Genomic DNA, 15,094 nt, shown 5'->3' with positions numbered 1-15,094 from the left:
GCACCTTTATCTTATCCTAACAACTAAAGTATGCAGTTGTGCCTCCTCATAACAATACCCTTCCCTCAAAAGATTTTTATATATACTCAAAAACATATTTTACATATATATATATATGTAGATCCTGTCATGACACTCCTGATACATTGTTTAAAGCACTAGAAAAATGTGTCAGGTGACATTCCCACAAAGAAGTGGGATTACATTTCCTCCCAAAATGGAAATGCAAACATTTATTATAATAATTTCACAGAATCACAGAATGGCAGGGGTTGGAAGGGACCTCTGGAGATCATCTAGTCCAACCCCTCTGCTAAAGCAGGCTCACCTAGAGCAGGTTGCACAGGACCACGTCCAGGTGGATTTTGAGTATCTCCAAAGACTCCACAATCTCTCTGCGCAGCGTGTTCTGGTACTCTGCCACCCTCAGAGTAAAGTTTTTCCTCATGTTGAGGCAGAACTTCCTGTGCTCCAGTTTGTTCCTGCTGCCTCTTGTCCTGTCACTGGGCACCACTGAATAGAGCCTGGCCCCATCCTCTTGACACCCACCCTTTAGATATTTATAAGTGTTGATAAGGTCCCCTTTCAGCCTTCTCTTCTCTCAGCCTTTCCTCCTAAGAGAGATGCTCCAGTCCCCTCATCATCTTAATAGCCCTTCACTGGACTCTCTCCAGTAGTTCCCTGTTCCTCTTGAACTGGGGGCCCAGAACTGGGCACAGGACTCCAGATGTGGCCTCACCAGGGCAGAGTAGAGGACGAGGAGAACCTGCCTCGACCTGCTGACCACACTATTCTTAATGGACTCCAGGATACCATTGGCCTTCTTGGCCACAAGGGCAGATGGCTGGCTCATGGTCAACTTGTCGTCTACCAGGACTCCCAGGTCCCTCTCCGCATGGGTCGCATAATCCCATACTTTGAGTTTTTTTGACAACTGGTTCCTCTCATTTAAATTTAGTTAAAATAATTTAAGTCTACTATTTCTTGCTTTTGTTTTCATGTTGTTCAGCATTGCTGTACAAAATACAGGCTTATGGAATGTATGCTTGGGGTAACAGATGGTGCTGCCATAGGTCTGAAATATCTTCCCATATACTACTGGGGTTTATGCCATTTTGCCTCTGAAATTTGTTTTAAATAATAATTCTGACAGGTCTCATTTTTCCTTTGTTAGATCTTAGTGACTGTTATTGGATATTTATTTTTAGAAGCACAAACATGTTACAAAAAATATGTAAGCCCTTTGAGGATGAATAAAATATCTCCATAGTAACATTCCGGATGTTGATGTGTGATGTATGGCTGGTTGTAGACAGGTTGACAAACTTCATCCCTAATTCTGCATCAGGATTTGTTAGCTTAGTCTTCTGAGCCCAAAAGGGACTTTAGAAGTGAAAAGACCTCTTTTTCTCTCCTCTATACTTATTTGGCAGCAGTGATTGATTTTTTCCAGATGTGGATAAATATGAAAATTTATTTCACTAGCTTTTATATAATCAGCTGCAAATGCAGTCAAGAACATCCCCTCAAGGCAAATCAATATTGTAGCTTTTCTTGTTTTTTCACAGAAGAAATCCTACCATAATTGTGTATATTAGGCTTATTTTATAATATGTTTAAATGATAACTTAAATAGTTTCATTTGAAATGAGTGATTGGTATTGATGTCCATCCAGTGCAACAAAAGTTTTCGTCTGCAGGATAATATTTGTGGTAATAAAAAAGATTGTGTTACAGTTTAAAGGCACAGGTCCTTAAAAGTCCATTTAGGAATTAATTTTTTCTCTCTTGGCATTACTGTGCCCATACCCAGTACTGTACTATGCCCAGCCACTTGTGTAATCAGGAGTCATTTCCCAGGCTCACCTGTGTAAACATGAGTGAAGTTAAATTCCCTCAGCTTCCTTGCAGTTTGCACTGAAGGTTGTATAACTTACTTGCTGTTTACGTATTTTATCATTTGTCTATGTCAAGTTTTCATACACAAATCAAAGAAGAACATGCAAGCAACTATGATTTTTAAAGCTGAAAGACACCATGTGTACTGCATAGCAAATTAGATGGTTTTAAAATACACCCTTGAAATAGGTGCAATTTCTGTTCCTTTAGTCTAAATAGTTCTGTATTCCAAGGGAACCTGGTGATAAATAGCAGTTAGTTACAGCCATGAGTCAAGTCATAATTACATTCTTTCTGTCTTGTTTAAGCTGTTCGAGTTCATGAATTTTTTGGCTGAGAATGTCATCTTCTGTTACATGGGACTTGCACTATTCACGTTTCAAAATCATATCTTCAATCCTCTTTTTATATTTGGTGCATTTGTATCCTTTGCTTTAAAGAAGTATATAGGTACATGTATGTATACGTTTACATATATATAAAGAATGTGTGCTTCATGTGGAAAAAAATGTCAACAAGCAAACCAATCAGTTCCTTAAATACTAAAAATCAATTTTTTGTCAAGTCCAAAGGGAATCATCTTTATTACATCAATAACCGGCTCAATGCATGTAAGCATACCATCTTTTGACAGTTGCTGTTTTGCAGGTCTGATATGAGGCAAATAGCTTTAAACCAGCTGGGGAGCTTTTGCCACCATTTTACAAGTAGGGTGGGAAACTGGGATGTGGAGTGGGACATATCTGTGGGGACAGGTTCAGGCACACATAATCTTTTTGCCTGCCCAGAGCCAGTGTAGATCCACAAACTGTAGAGCTGCCTCCAGACAAACATGTGCCATAAGCAGAACTTCCCCAAAGCTACTTAGACTCTATTAAGTCCTTAAAAACCAAACAGTTCTGCATTGTGAAAATCTTTCCTCCTTTGTATTTGGTATCTCTGGTGCACATGGATTTATTCACACCACCACATGCCTAAGAGACTGATTAGAAAAAGGGTCTGTGTCTTTAATTCTGCCATGGTTTCTCAAAAAATCTGTTGCTTACTTGTACAGGGGTAACAATTCTTTTCACGCTGACAATTTACACAATGATTTTTTTTTGGCTCAGAGCAGCAGCTCTTTCCTTACTACTTTTTGATGACTTGTAATAGCTTTGAAAGTTTGAATCATACTGTTTACCTCCAGTAATTTTTATATGTAGTTTCCAAATGAATAATAAGAACTGCATCACAGCTCCCTTGGCTACAACTTGGGTTAGATGGCAGAGAGGACCCCAAGACCCCATTATGCACCACCACCATCACAAGGCAAGCACAATACTGTGTCCTGCACTCCTAGCATGGGAAGACAGATGAACATGAGAGCAGCACTCAACACTCCACACAAGGACTGCACTGCAGAGCACTGCAGGGACCTGGCTCTATCATTTCCAGTCACTGAGAGCCAATGGACTGCAACAGGGTTGCAATGGATGGCTGAGCACAGGGCATGTGAAGCAACCACTGCTAAGGGATGTTCTCCCAAGTCCATAGGAGCTTTAAGCAGCTCTTGGCACAGCATATATCATATATACAGACATTGCCACTCAAGTACTTAATCTATCCTACAGTCCACAGCATGTCTCGGACTAAAAGTGCCATAATTGAGCCCTAAGTATCACAAGAGAAGGGGAGGATGGAACCTGCCAAAAGCATGTATCAGGAGCTCTGATTGTCTGGTTTTTAAATCTGAAATAGCCTCAAGTTTCTAATTAAGGCAACTTTTGTGATTGTTCCACAGAGGAGTAATAAAGAACTCCTTTCGGAAAATCTCCAAAGAAAAAGAAAAAAAAAAAAAAAGGCAAAGAGTGCTGGATATAGACAATATGAATTGTCAGGAAATAAGAAAGTAATCATGTCCAAAAGCACATTTATTCTTTGCAAATTGCTGCTCAAGGAGATAATGCCATCTCTGCAATTGATGACGAGCATTTTACTGAAGGACTGAAGATGAAGTCACATGTGATACGATGTGATGAGTAGAGTGATTGAAGTGGGATATATAATGATGAATATAAATCCAGGATGTCTGGGGAAGACAATCTCTGCCACTGCACAGTTTTATAATGAAATTGCAACCAGAAGGATCTGACGTAAAATATGAAGGAAGATAATCTCATATTCATTTTAATTACACTTTTAAAGTAACTTTGGATAAATTTTTGATTTAAGTTAACTCTGTTTTTGTCAGTAGTTCCTCCATAATTTTCCTCAATATCTTACACTGTAGATGGCAGTTTTTGTAGCAAGAGCTTGCAACATATACCCACTTTCTTTCCTTTTGAATTTGGGTCGAAAACAAAAGATTCCCAGGAACTTTCAGCACATGATGATGTTTTCAGGTAAGTGCTCTTTTGGTATTTTTCTTGTCCACATTTAACAACTGACAAAGGTTGTCATCTACCAATAGAAAATTCCCCATCTGTCACAAAGAAGTCATTATCTTAAAAGTCAAGATAGCCTCTTCAAAGGCTACTGAGGCAAACACATGTATTCTCATCAACTTGACTGTGCTCTGGACCTACTTTAATTAACTTTTTGGAAACCTACCACCCAGGAAGCCAGTCTTTCAACCCATTGTCCCCCATCTGTATACACTTCCATGACAATTTGGGAATACTATGTTTTTATGTTGTGTTGGTTTAGAGGCACCTGTAGTATACCTGACAGCATCCTTACATACCAGCAAATAAATCATAGAATCACAGAACAGTTTGGGTTGGAAGGGACTGTAAAGATGATTCAGTCCAACACCCCTGCCATGGGCAGGGACACCTTCCACTAGACCAGGTTGCTCAAGGCCCCATCCAACCCGGCCTTGAACACTGCCAGGGAGGGGGCAGCCACAGCTTCTCTGGGAAATGTGTTCCAGTGTCTCACCACCCTCACAGTAAAGAATTTCTTCCCATATCTAGTCTAAATCTCCCCTCTTCCAGTTTGAAACCGTTACCCCTCATCCTATCACTACAGTCCCTGATAAAAAGTCCCTCACCATCTTTCCCTTTAGGTACTGGAAGGCCGCTATAAGGTCTCCCCTTCTCCAGGCTGAACAACCCCAACTCTCTCAGCCTGTCCTCACAGGGGAGGTGGCTCCAGCCCCCTGATCATTTTTCTGGCCTCCTCTGGACTCTCTCCAACAGGTCCATGTCTTTCTTGTGCTGGGAGCCCCAGAACTGGACGCAGCACTTCAGGTGGGGTCTCACCAGAGTGAAGTAGAGGGGCAGAATCACCTCCCTCGACCTGCTGGCCACACTGCTCTTGGTGCAGCCCAGGATGTGATTGGCTTTCTGGGCTGCGAGCTCACATTGCTGGCTCACATTCAGTTTTGCATCCAACAGCACCACCAAGTCCTTCTCCGCAGGGCTGCTCTCAATCCACTCATCACCCAGCCTGTGTCTGTGCTTGGGATTGCCCCAACCCATGTGCAGGACCTTGCACTTGGCCTTGTTGAACTTCATGATGTTCACACGGGCCCACCTCTCCAGCCTGCCCAGGTCCCCCTGGATGGCCTCCCTTCCCTCTAGCATGTCGACTGCACCACACAGCTTCGTGTCGTTGGCAAAATATCGAACTTGGAAAGTGTTAGAACTGATATTCAAATCAGACATGGTCTTTGGAAATTCCTTTAACTTCAGTAGTTGAAATATGAGACTGTAGACTTTAATTACACAGAACTTTTATATGTATTCCAGCCTGATCTTTGAGTACTTTATTTTCCAAATTCAGATTGTATTGTTTTTCAGCTCTAGTTAATGTTGTAGAATTAAAAAAAAAAAAATCCAGAAGAGGGAGCCATGTTCTACTCTGATTTGTGCATCATCCCCTGAACTGTTAAAATCTCAGCTGGATTCTGTATTTTTGGACTTGCACGAGCTAGAAATACTTCCACTTGACTTTCTGATGCTAGTTAGGAAAAACTCACTTACAAGCTAAGTTCAGTAAAAGACACAGATCCCCCAATGCCATTTATCAAATGATTTTCTAAAATTAGAAAGTCAGCACTTTTTTTCCCCCTTCATTTTCCTGCTTTTTATACAAAAACCTGTTCCAAATTTTTATGGATAAAAGTTCTTGATTGACAGCCTTGATGTACATTGATCTATTTAGCCAGATAACAAGTAAAATACAATGTGCCACATTTCAAGCTTCCTCATCAAGATTACTCCACAACAGGGTGTCTCATCTATGCCTATATAATTCCATCTCTCTAGAGAGCAACACAGGAGTTCATTTCTACATCCATTCAATCCTTCAATGCTAAAAGCTGCTTCTGAAAATGTCAGTTAATAACAGCTAGATTGTAGTGAGACATGATGACATACATCCATTAGGAACTTGGCTTTCAGACTGCCTGCTCACCTACAATTGTTGGCCATATGTAGATCACTCTAGTACAGCTAGCGGGTGGCCAGCTAGACAACGGCATGAAAAATAGCTTCATATCATCAGTGATCTAGTTTTTGGGCTCCGTTTTTACTTTTATTTTTCATCAGATAAAGTATACAATTAAAAATCTTCTAAAATATATCTTATTCTTCAACTTTTCTGTCCTCATTTTTTCTGTCCTCCTTTTCTCCAGTCAAATTTCATTCTCCACAGAACTAAAAGCAGAAAGTAGCCTGCAGCCAACAACTGAATATGAGAACTCACACTCACACATTAGCTTTTCAGTACAATCTGGCAGTTGAGAACTGAAAATAGTAGTATTGAAAACTTCTAAAATGTAAATGTTAAAATACTGAGAAAAGTAATTTTTAACTGTTTTCAGAGAAAGACTGTCTTTTGTAGAGAAAAATATCTTTACAACATTTTAAAAAAGTAAATAACATCATCTGCAAGTAGAGCAATAAAGACTGACTGCCTCTGACACTGCCAGCAGCTTCACACTTCACAGAACACTTAGGATATGTGGATTTTCTATGTAACTGTACTTTTTAATATGCACTAAGATTTGTGCTTACTTACCAATAACATTCTTATTTACTATAAATTGATCATACTGTATATAGTGATAAAAAGAGAAGACAATGACTGCCAGAAGACAGACACATTTCTGATATGAATAAATAAGGCATCAAATTTGAGTTTGGAGGAAGGTGCTTATTACCTTATTGATCAGCAGCAATATTCTGGTACAGCATCAGGTTCTAGTTGATCACAGGGAAATCTGTGTTTCACTCACCACAGCATTTACTCAGATGTAGAAAACAATTAATTTGGTGTTAGTTTTGTTTTCCAACTTATCATTACTGTATACACCAAATATTTACTGATTCCTTTACTGAGTTTTTACTGCCATAATCACCGTGAATTTCAGTCTGAAAAAAGCAATTAAGGTCAGGCAAATATATTGTCGATTAGCATTTGAGTATACCTTGCTTTGCAAAGAATTCTACTGAAGTCATTAAGTTCTACTTTTTGAGGTGTATTAATACATTTGAGAAAAGATGGAAGAGTTAGTCTTGGAAGTGGATTATGTAGCATTTTGATTTATTACATTCTTCATCTGCTTCTGCCACTCCTCTAACAACACATTAGAGGGTGGATTCACTTTTACAACAGTTTAATCATGATTCTGATAATATTCTGTGGTAAATCAAAACTAGATTAGTCCTTGTATAATTAAGCCTGAGATTCTCAAATTAAGTTCAACGTCAGCTAAAATGAGCAGGCCAGCAGTCTTTGCTTATGTCAAAAAGAAACATTTTAATGTCTTAAATTGAAAGGAAGCTATCGCTATACAGTAGTGATAGTCTGTGCTGCATGAAAAATGCCTCATTTCAGTTCAGACCCTCCTATGATGCCTTTAACTGGTAACAACATTAAAAGGGAAGGAAATTAAATGGATCCATATGGATTTATGAACAGCAATAACACTTCTGGTATTTGGGCATCACTGCCACATGACCAGAAAAGGACTATTTCACAGGTACAGTACTGCACCTTCCACTCTTCTTCCTATATCTCTATTTACTTTTTACTGTGTTTTCCTCTTCTCTACCACATATAAATCAGCAAGAGAGAGGCTTGTGGGACACAGTGCTACAGGAGTGGTTGCTGTTAATATAAAACATTACAGCAGCCGTGGAGTCTGAAAGGGTGGACCACAAACACAGAAGAAAAATGAAAATGCCTGCATATGGGCAGCTGTTAAGCAGGCATTTATATCTGCACACTCATACATACATGGTGGTGGGAAGTGCCAGAGTGAACCTTTCCAAGAAGATAGATATGAAAAGAAATCAGCTAAAGAGAAAAGAAAGCAAGGAAGAAAAGAGCAGAAAACTACCATTGAAACCAAAACACCACATCTACACACAGAAAGTCTGCTTTCTTGGCAGATTACCTCCACACTACCCACAAACACTGCTGCCCTCAAAGGTTCTTCAGAGGGATGGGTTCAGAGCGATGTGTGTTCGTGGAGTGTAAGCAGAGGATGGATAACAGCCTAATAGGATACACCTTTTCTATTCTGTGGGCCTCTGAAGCTTAACCCTAGGGGCAGTTTTCTCTGGAGGCCCTGACACATTAAAGAACATCTCTTAAAGATGAATCCCTAATGGCTGGCACAGCTAGCAGAAAAATCTGATAGGAAATCTATGATAGAGTCCAAAGGATCAGTGAATCACAGCACAGATGTGGAGCTGCTGTCAGTGCAGCACCTCTGAAAGATGAGGGGAGAGAATCTCTGCTAAAGGTTCATCAGAGTGTTTTCCTTCTACCATGCCACTCTCTAGGTGTAGCTGAGGTACCACTGTCCATTGGAGCCAATCATTCCATTGCGCTGGGTTGGTATTTTTCCCCGAGGTGTTACAGAAAACCTAACCTTCCTTATATTCAGTCTATTTCAGTATCTTACCATCTTCTGAGGTTGTTAAAATTCGCTTCCTTCATTTGCATTGTTACCTGTAATGTGTTTTATTATATATAATAGTGTTCCTGTCCTCTCATCGAGTCTTTATATTTTATTCATTTGCTTCTCACTGCTTTAATTGGAAGCAAATGCTTTATTTGATTATTTATTCTATTTTAGACATGCTTTTAGTTGAAACTGAATTACCTCTTGTAGACCATGTTGAGCCTTTTATAACTGAAAAATGCAATGAAGTCACTCACTGTTTCTCTAAACTGAAGACATTCCAGTGCTCAAGAAGTAAAGTCTTAATGACATATTAATTAAAAACTTTTTTTAATATTCCCTCTTACCAAAAGAGATGTTCTAGATTTAATATTGCACGCACAATTGTGATGCAGTTGTTTTCTGACAAAATGTAGCCACCAATAGTTTAAGCATTTAATCTGCACTAGTCATTTAGATTACCACTATACCCACTGGAAGAAGATCATTTCAGTAGTGGTTTGTTTGCTCCTCAGATACAGTTTGAAATGAGTTGGTATTTTTTTCCCATAAGAAAATCATAAAACACATGCATCCTTAGAGATGTCTTTTACATAAAAGCAAAGTCAAGGACAAGACCGCTTGTTGACTGCAGTGCTAGTTTCATAAAAGCAGAGATTTTAAAGTTGCCACTGACCATTTTCAGCTAGTGTAACTACAGTCTGGTGTTTCCTTGCAGAAGTTACTTTCTGTTCTCTGGATAAACTGTCCATCTTCTATATCAAGTAATTCACATTCTAGCTATGTAGTCTGAAAAAGCTTTAGAGTTCTACTCAAAAAATAGCTGCATTTAGCAGTTGATTAAATGATTCTTCATATACCATCAGTTCCTTACAAGAGGTTTAATTACTAGATTTAATCTTTCAATACTTGCAAAGTACTTTTTGGATTTAGTATGTATGGTATACACGTAATGGCTTTGCTCTCTGCACTTATTTTGTGGATTTTTTTTAGAAAACTGTAAAGTAAATTTAAATAGATAAATGAAAAGCATTGGAATACATAAAGCATTATTTGTACTATGCATCTTGAGGACTGGAGGCGGTAGTGGGCTTTTTTCCCCTCCTTTTTTTAAATGCGTCACTCTGTGAGGACCTGTTTAGTTTACTACTACCTATGGGGCTTTTTTTAAAGTCACTGTTAGCTATTTTCTCAACATTTGTAAGTTTTTGTTTATTCTGTCTCTGTAGACATATAATTTTACAACTATTATAATATTTCAAGTACACTCACAGATAAAAATCTACATTTATTCTGCATCCCCTTTTTAGATACTCAAAATCATCTTTTTAAAACTATTCATTGTTTTTAAGTCATAATTTTTCTGACAATTCTTAGAACACTGAGAGATTTTAAAGAACATTTGAAGAAATTTTAAAGGAATTTTCTGTTTTTTCAAGCAAGAAACATGTAGCCTGTTTAGGCACACGCTTTCTCACTTGCACCTGATTTCATGAGTAGCCTCACTGAAGTCAGTAAACTAACAGTGAATAGTCTTCTTTTTTAACATGCATAAAATCCAGATTAATTTGCAGTTATTCAAGACAAAGAATCCAGTGGATGTAAAACAAATTTGTGATTATTGTGTAAATACAAGAGTAGCTTCATTGTCCACTTTTGCACAGTTGTTTACATTGCACTAAACACCAGCCTTTCAGTTAGCACAACTGAACATTTTATAAGTATGATAGCAGTCTGAAAATTTTCTCTGGCCCTGGAATTGGGTTTGGGCTGAAAAGAATAAAATTCTATTCCTCCATCACATGAAATTAATCATCCTTGTCTTTTTTTTTTTTTTTTAGGTTTGCGTGGTGCAATAGCATTTGCATTGGCTATTCGAGACACAGAATCCCAGCCCAAACAAATGATGTTTACAACAGCACTGCTCATTGTGTTTTTCACAGTCTGGGTATTTGGTGGGGGCACAACACCAATGCTCACATGGCTTCAGATCAGGTTAGTACTCTTTTTACATTAACCATCAAATCAGAATATAAGCACTATGGATCAATCACTAAATTCCTACAGTTTTCTAAGGCTTATTTATATGCTTTTTAATAGTTTTACAAAGGAAGTATTTGGCTACCTAGTAGAGGCTCCAGACCACAAGGAACAAGTTCTTCCCGAGTTCATTATGGGCTTGGACTCAGGACTCATCCTTATTTCCTAGGAGTTTGTTTCACTACTGTTCCTTTTAAACATTACGAATAGATGTTAACAGTGTCCTCCTCACTGCTGAAGAAAGAGCCATGAAGGCAGATTTTGCCTTCATCTAAAAATGTGTATTTATTACACAAACATGTACTAAATAATATATATCTGATTATAATGTGAATATACTAGAAAAATCTACCTGCATTCGTGCATCATTCAGCCATTATTTATTGCTCATTTTTTTTATATATGCTCCTTCTCTATATATATTTTTTTTAATGACTTCATAGTCGCTTGTATTCACACAGCAATGAATGACAAGGGAGGTTAAATGAGAAGAGAGAGGGAATTAGGAAGCTGGAATAAAGAGCATCTAATTTAAATGTAATGTCCTGCCAAGTGTGCTTTTTTGAAACCCCACTTTAACTTTTAACAGTAAGAGTGAAACGCTGTTGCTGAGTTCCGGTTACTTCGTAATCCATTTAGAATTGACTGCCATGGTTCATAAGGTCACCAGAGAAAACCTCAGTATCAAGATAGGCTTGTAATTCACAATTCCTTATCATTTATTCTATATATAGCATATGCTTCTCTTGTTTACAAAACAATGTGTGATTAACCAGCCTTCATGTCAGACTTGCCATAAAATACGAGCCGATGATAACTAAATTGGAGCTTTAACAAAGAGCATAGACAAAAGCTTGCAGACAGAATAAGGACTAGCATACAACTGTACTGTGTAAATATAAAATGCAGGCATCCATATGCAATGTGGGGGCTTTCTGTGGCAAGTTCGATTCTTTTTCATGACATCTCTTTTATGTCCCATAATGTCAATCAAGTTCGTTACAGTTTCGATATACTCTGCCGCTATCAGCCATCTCTCTGAGATTTGCCACTTTTTCACTGTCAGTCAGCAACACACTTGCTCTATATGGCAACAGAAATGTGGATGAAAAGGAGTATTCTCATTAGATCTTGTGGACCAAATTGGTTTGGATTACTATAATAGGAGATTAAGGAATAATTTGTAGAATACAGAAAGGTAAAAAGGAGATGGACAGTAGTCATGTTAGTCTAGGACTTAGGTCACTACACGCCTGTCCTGGTCTAACTCTCTAGGTAAGTTTTAAATTACCATTGTCAAATCCTTTCACTACCACAAGCAATTTAATCAAATGCAATATCATTTCTTCTGCTGCTTAGTGCTACCCTGAGGTGGGAAGGCCCACAAGACCACAAGTGAGGGGCTAACTCATATTAGCTATTTATACCATTCAAAGCAAGCATGTGCTTCTTTCTTTACCCACCTGTACAACAGGTTTTACCAAAGACATTGAAAGTAGACAGTCATTTTTGGTATGAAATGCTCATCTTTTTAGGGTTCTCCTCTGAATCCCTGCAGATTTGCCAGGCAGATTTACCAACCAATAATTCGGGTTTCATAACTGGGATATAGATTTTCTTGCTATAAAGCTATTAGGTTCCCAATTCACACTTAATTTCTTGACATCAGAATATACAGCTTCATAAATTATGTGTGTGGTCAAACTGAGATAAAACTTTAAATAGACATCTTTAATTACAAATGTATCTCGAGCTCTGATTTCTCTTTCTAGTGAATATATTTAACTGTCTTTACCATTTACTACAACTCAATATGGAATTTTGTCCTTAGCTAGCAGCATTTATCATTTTAGTCTTAAGTAATTTTGTTAAGTAACTGTATTTAAAGGTGGTGGTAATTCATGCTAGTTGATACTTTTGTGGATTCTAGCAGACTTGGGCTTGCTGAGAGAGTTATGGAGCTGTTCCAAATTATACCACCTTTCTTTGTGTACCACCCCCAGTATGCTTGCAGCTGTGCCTGAACAGCAATTCTGAGCTGCATCTATTCCCACGTTATTTTTATAATATTAGAAGAAAGAGATTGTATTTGTCATGCTAGTTTGGAGGGTTCAGCTCACAAAGCCAAGGGAAACTGTATTATGAGTACAAAAATTATATGACTGTCTGTGAAGAGACATATTGGAATGGGTTGGTATGTCATCAATTACAGAAAAAAAGGGATGAAGCCAATGACATGCTGCAACTGTGTCTGTAAGTACAGAAGAGGGAGACTGGTCTCACACCAGCCCTTAAGTGTTCAATTGATGTGAACTTACATCAGGCACCATCCCAGGGCAGTTTGAAACCACTTCTGTGTGATTCCCCAGTGCTTTAGTGAACCAGATTTACCACTATTGCTCAAATGCAAAGCCCAGTGCTAGATCAGTTAATCTAAACAACTAGAAATAAAGTTGTTGACATTATCAAAATTGAGTACTTACAGGAAATGAATAACATATGAATGGCTATTTTAAGGTCACAGTGACTATGCTGGATTTCCCTACATATGAGTTGCTGTATAGGTAAACCTTCTTAGGAGACAGGAATGGTAAAAAATATAGTGATCAAGCAACTAACAGTCCAAAGCTGAGTGTGCTTTTTTTGCCAATTAACCGTTTCATCATAAAATGATTACCCAGCAGGTAATATATTTAATTGAACAGGAGGCATTCAGAGGATAATAAAGAGAAACATGTGATTTCTGAGACTATTTGTATGACACGAATCTTATTCACATACATTTAAATTTGTGCCCACTTCTGCCCATCTAGCTGTGTGCAATAGACTACAGTTCCTATCAGTAGTTCAGGAGATGTAGCTCAGCTCCTCAAGGTTGATCAAGTCAGTCTTATCCTAGAGATAAGTGCTTGAGTTTATGTGTTACAAACCAACATCCATGTTTTGGTTTTAAAACATAAATAAATCTATCATTAAGTTGAAGATATTTAAAAATAACATAAAATTACAAATAACTAACACTAACATATTTACCATTTGCTCTACCATAATGCATTGCAGTGTTACTCAAGCTAAAAGACAATATTCAAGATCTGTACAGCCTTCTTATTGTATATTATTGTCTACATATTATACTATGTTTCAATGATTTATTGCACTGTCCATAATTTATATTGTGAAACTCTCATAATAGTGACCAAGACTCCTCATATATCAACAGAGTTTAAAGGAATAGAACAATGACAGTTTTTAAATAATAGTAGTAATAATCTTCTGAAAAATCAATCTTTGTTTCCATAATAACTGGAATTTCCATAATCTTCCACCTCTCCTCACTGCAATAGCATCAGATCTTCCTTTCTTTTTTTTTAGTTAAAACTCCACTTAATATAAATATAATCTCTCACTCTATTTTAAGAGAAAGATGAAGATGTGTCCTCAGAGATACTACCAGCTGATTTATTCCAGGAATGTGTAAGGCTTATACAACACCTGCAAATTGTTGCCAAAACATATAGTAAGATATATTATCAAAACTAACCATGTGCTACTGGAAAAGGCTCCGTTTCCATCTCCCATTTAATGCAGCACTATCACTCAGCTATCTCACAAGGTTGCAGCAGCCAGCTGTGCTGAGAGCTTTTGTTAAAAAAAGCTTAAATGGATCCCAGGAGTTCGCACAAGTTTATTAAGGTTCGCAATTCTAGGTCTCTTTGTTTAACAAACGAATTATGATTGAAACATATGCTCCTACTTAAACTATATCTTAAAATCTAAGAAAGATTCTTAAAGCCTTAGAAATCTGACCTGCTAATGGTAGAATTTATGTCTACATATCTCTGGATGTCAAAATACAGTTTCAGAAGAAATCCATACTGATCATTCTCATTATTTTACTAGTATATTTACCCATGCAGTGTAGCCTTCAAAATGAGTCTTAAAACTCTTGGCAAAGTCTGAATATTTTTTAACTTTGTTCTTTAGAATGAGACATACATTTTCAGAAATGTCGTGTTTATTTTAACTGTCTCTTTTTTTCAGGTACCTGAAACTCTGAGTTTCAGGAAGTGTTGAGCGTTCCTTTTGAAAATTGGGTCCTACTTAAATGTTCCCAGTTGCCTAACATAACATTTCTGAGCATAGAGGCATATGCACAGTCTGTTACAGTGTTATCAGCTGGCATTTTGAGAGCAGAATTAGTTGCACCACAATCCTAAATAATATATTGTCTTGTGGCTTGCCTGAGAGTTAAAACTA

General features: G+C 37.7%; 1 protein-coding gene across 1 annotated transcript in view; it reads left to right on the top strand.

Moving 5' to 3' along the window:
• Window positions 1-15,094, top strand: part of SLC9A9 (solute carrier family 9 member A9) — a 209,440-nt gene that overhangs the window by 113,086 nt on the left and 81,260 nt on the right. The window contains exons 10-12 of the mRNA XM_086468065.1: window positions 2,208-2,321; window positions 4,169-4,280; window positions 10,639-10,792. Coding sequence (XP_086324191.1) covers window positions 2,208-2,321; window positions 4,169-4,280; window positions 10,639-10,792 — 380 coding nt within the window. The remainder of the gene's footprint in view (window positions 1-2,207; window positions 2,322-4,168; window positions 4,281-10,638; window positions 10,793-15,094) is intronic.

This window comes from Leptosomus discolor, chromosome 7 (assembly GCF_034619465.1).
Source record: "Leptosomus discolor isolate bLepDis1 chromosome 7, bLepDis1.hap2, whole genome shotgun sequence".
Taxonomy (NCBI): domain Eukaryota; kingdom Metazoa; phylum Chordata; class Aves; order Leptosomiformes; family Leptosomidae; genus Leptosomus; species Leptosomus discolor.
Note: the sequence above shows the minus strand (reverse complement) of the source record. Positions and strands in the feature narration are given on the sequence as shown.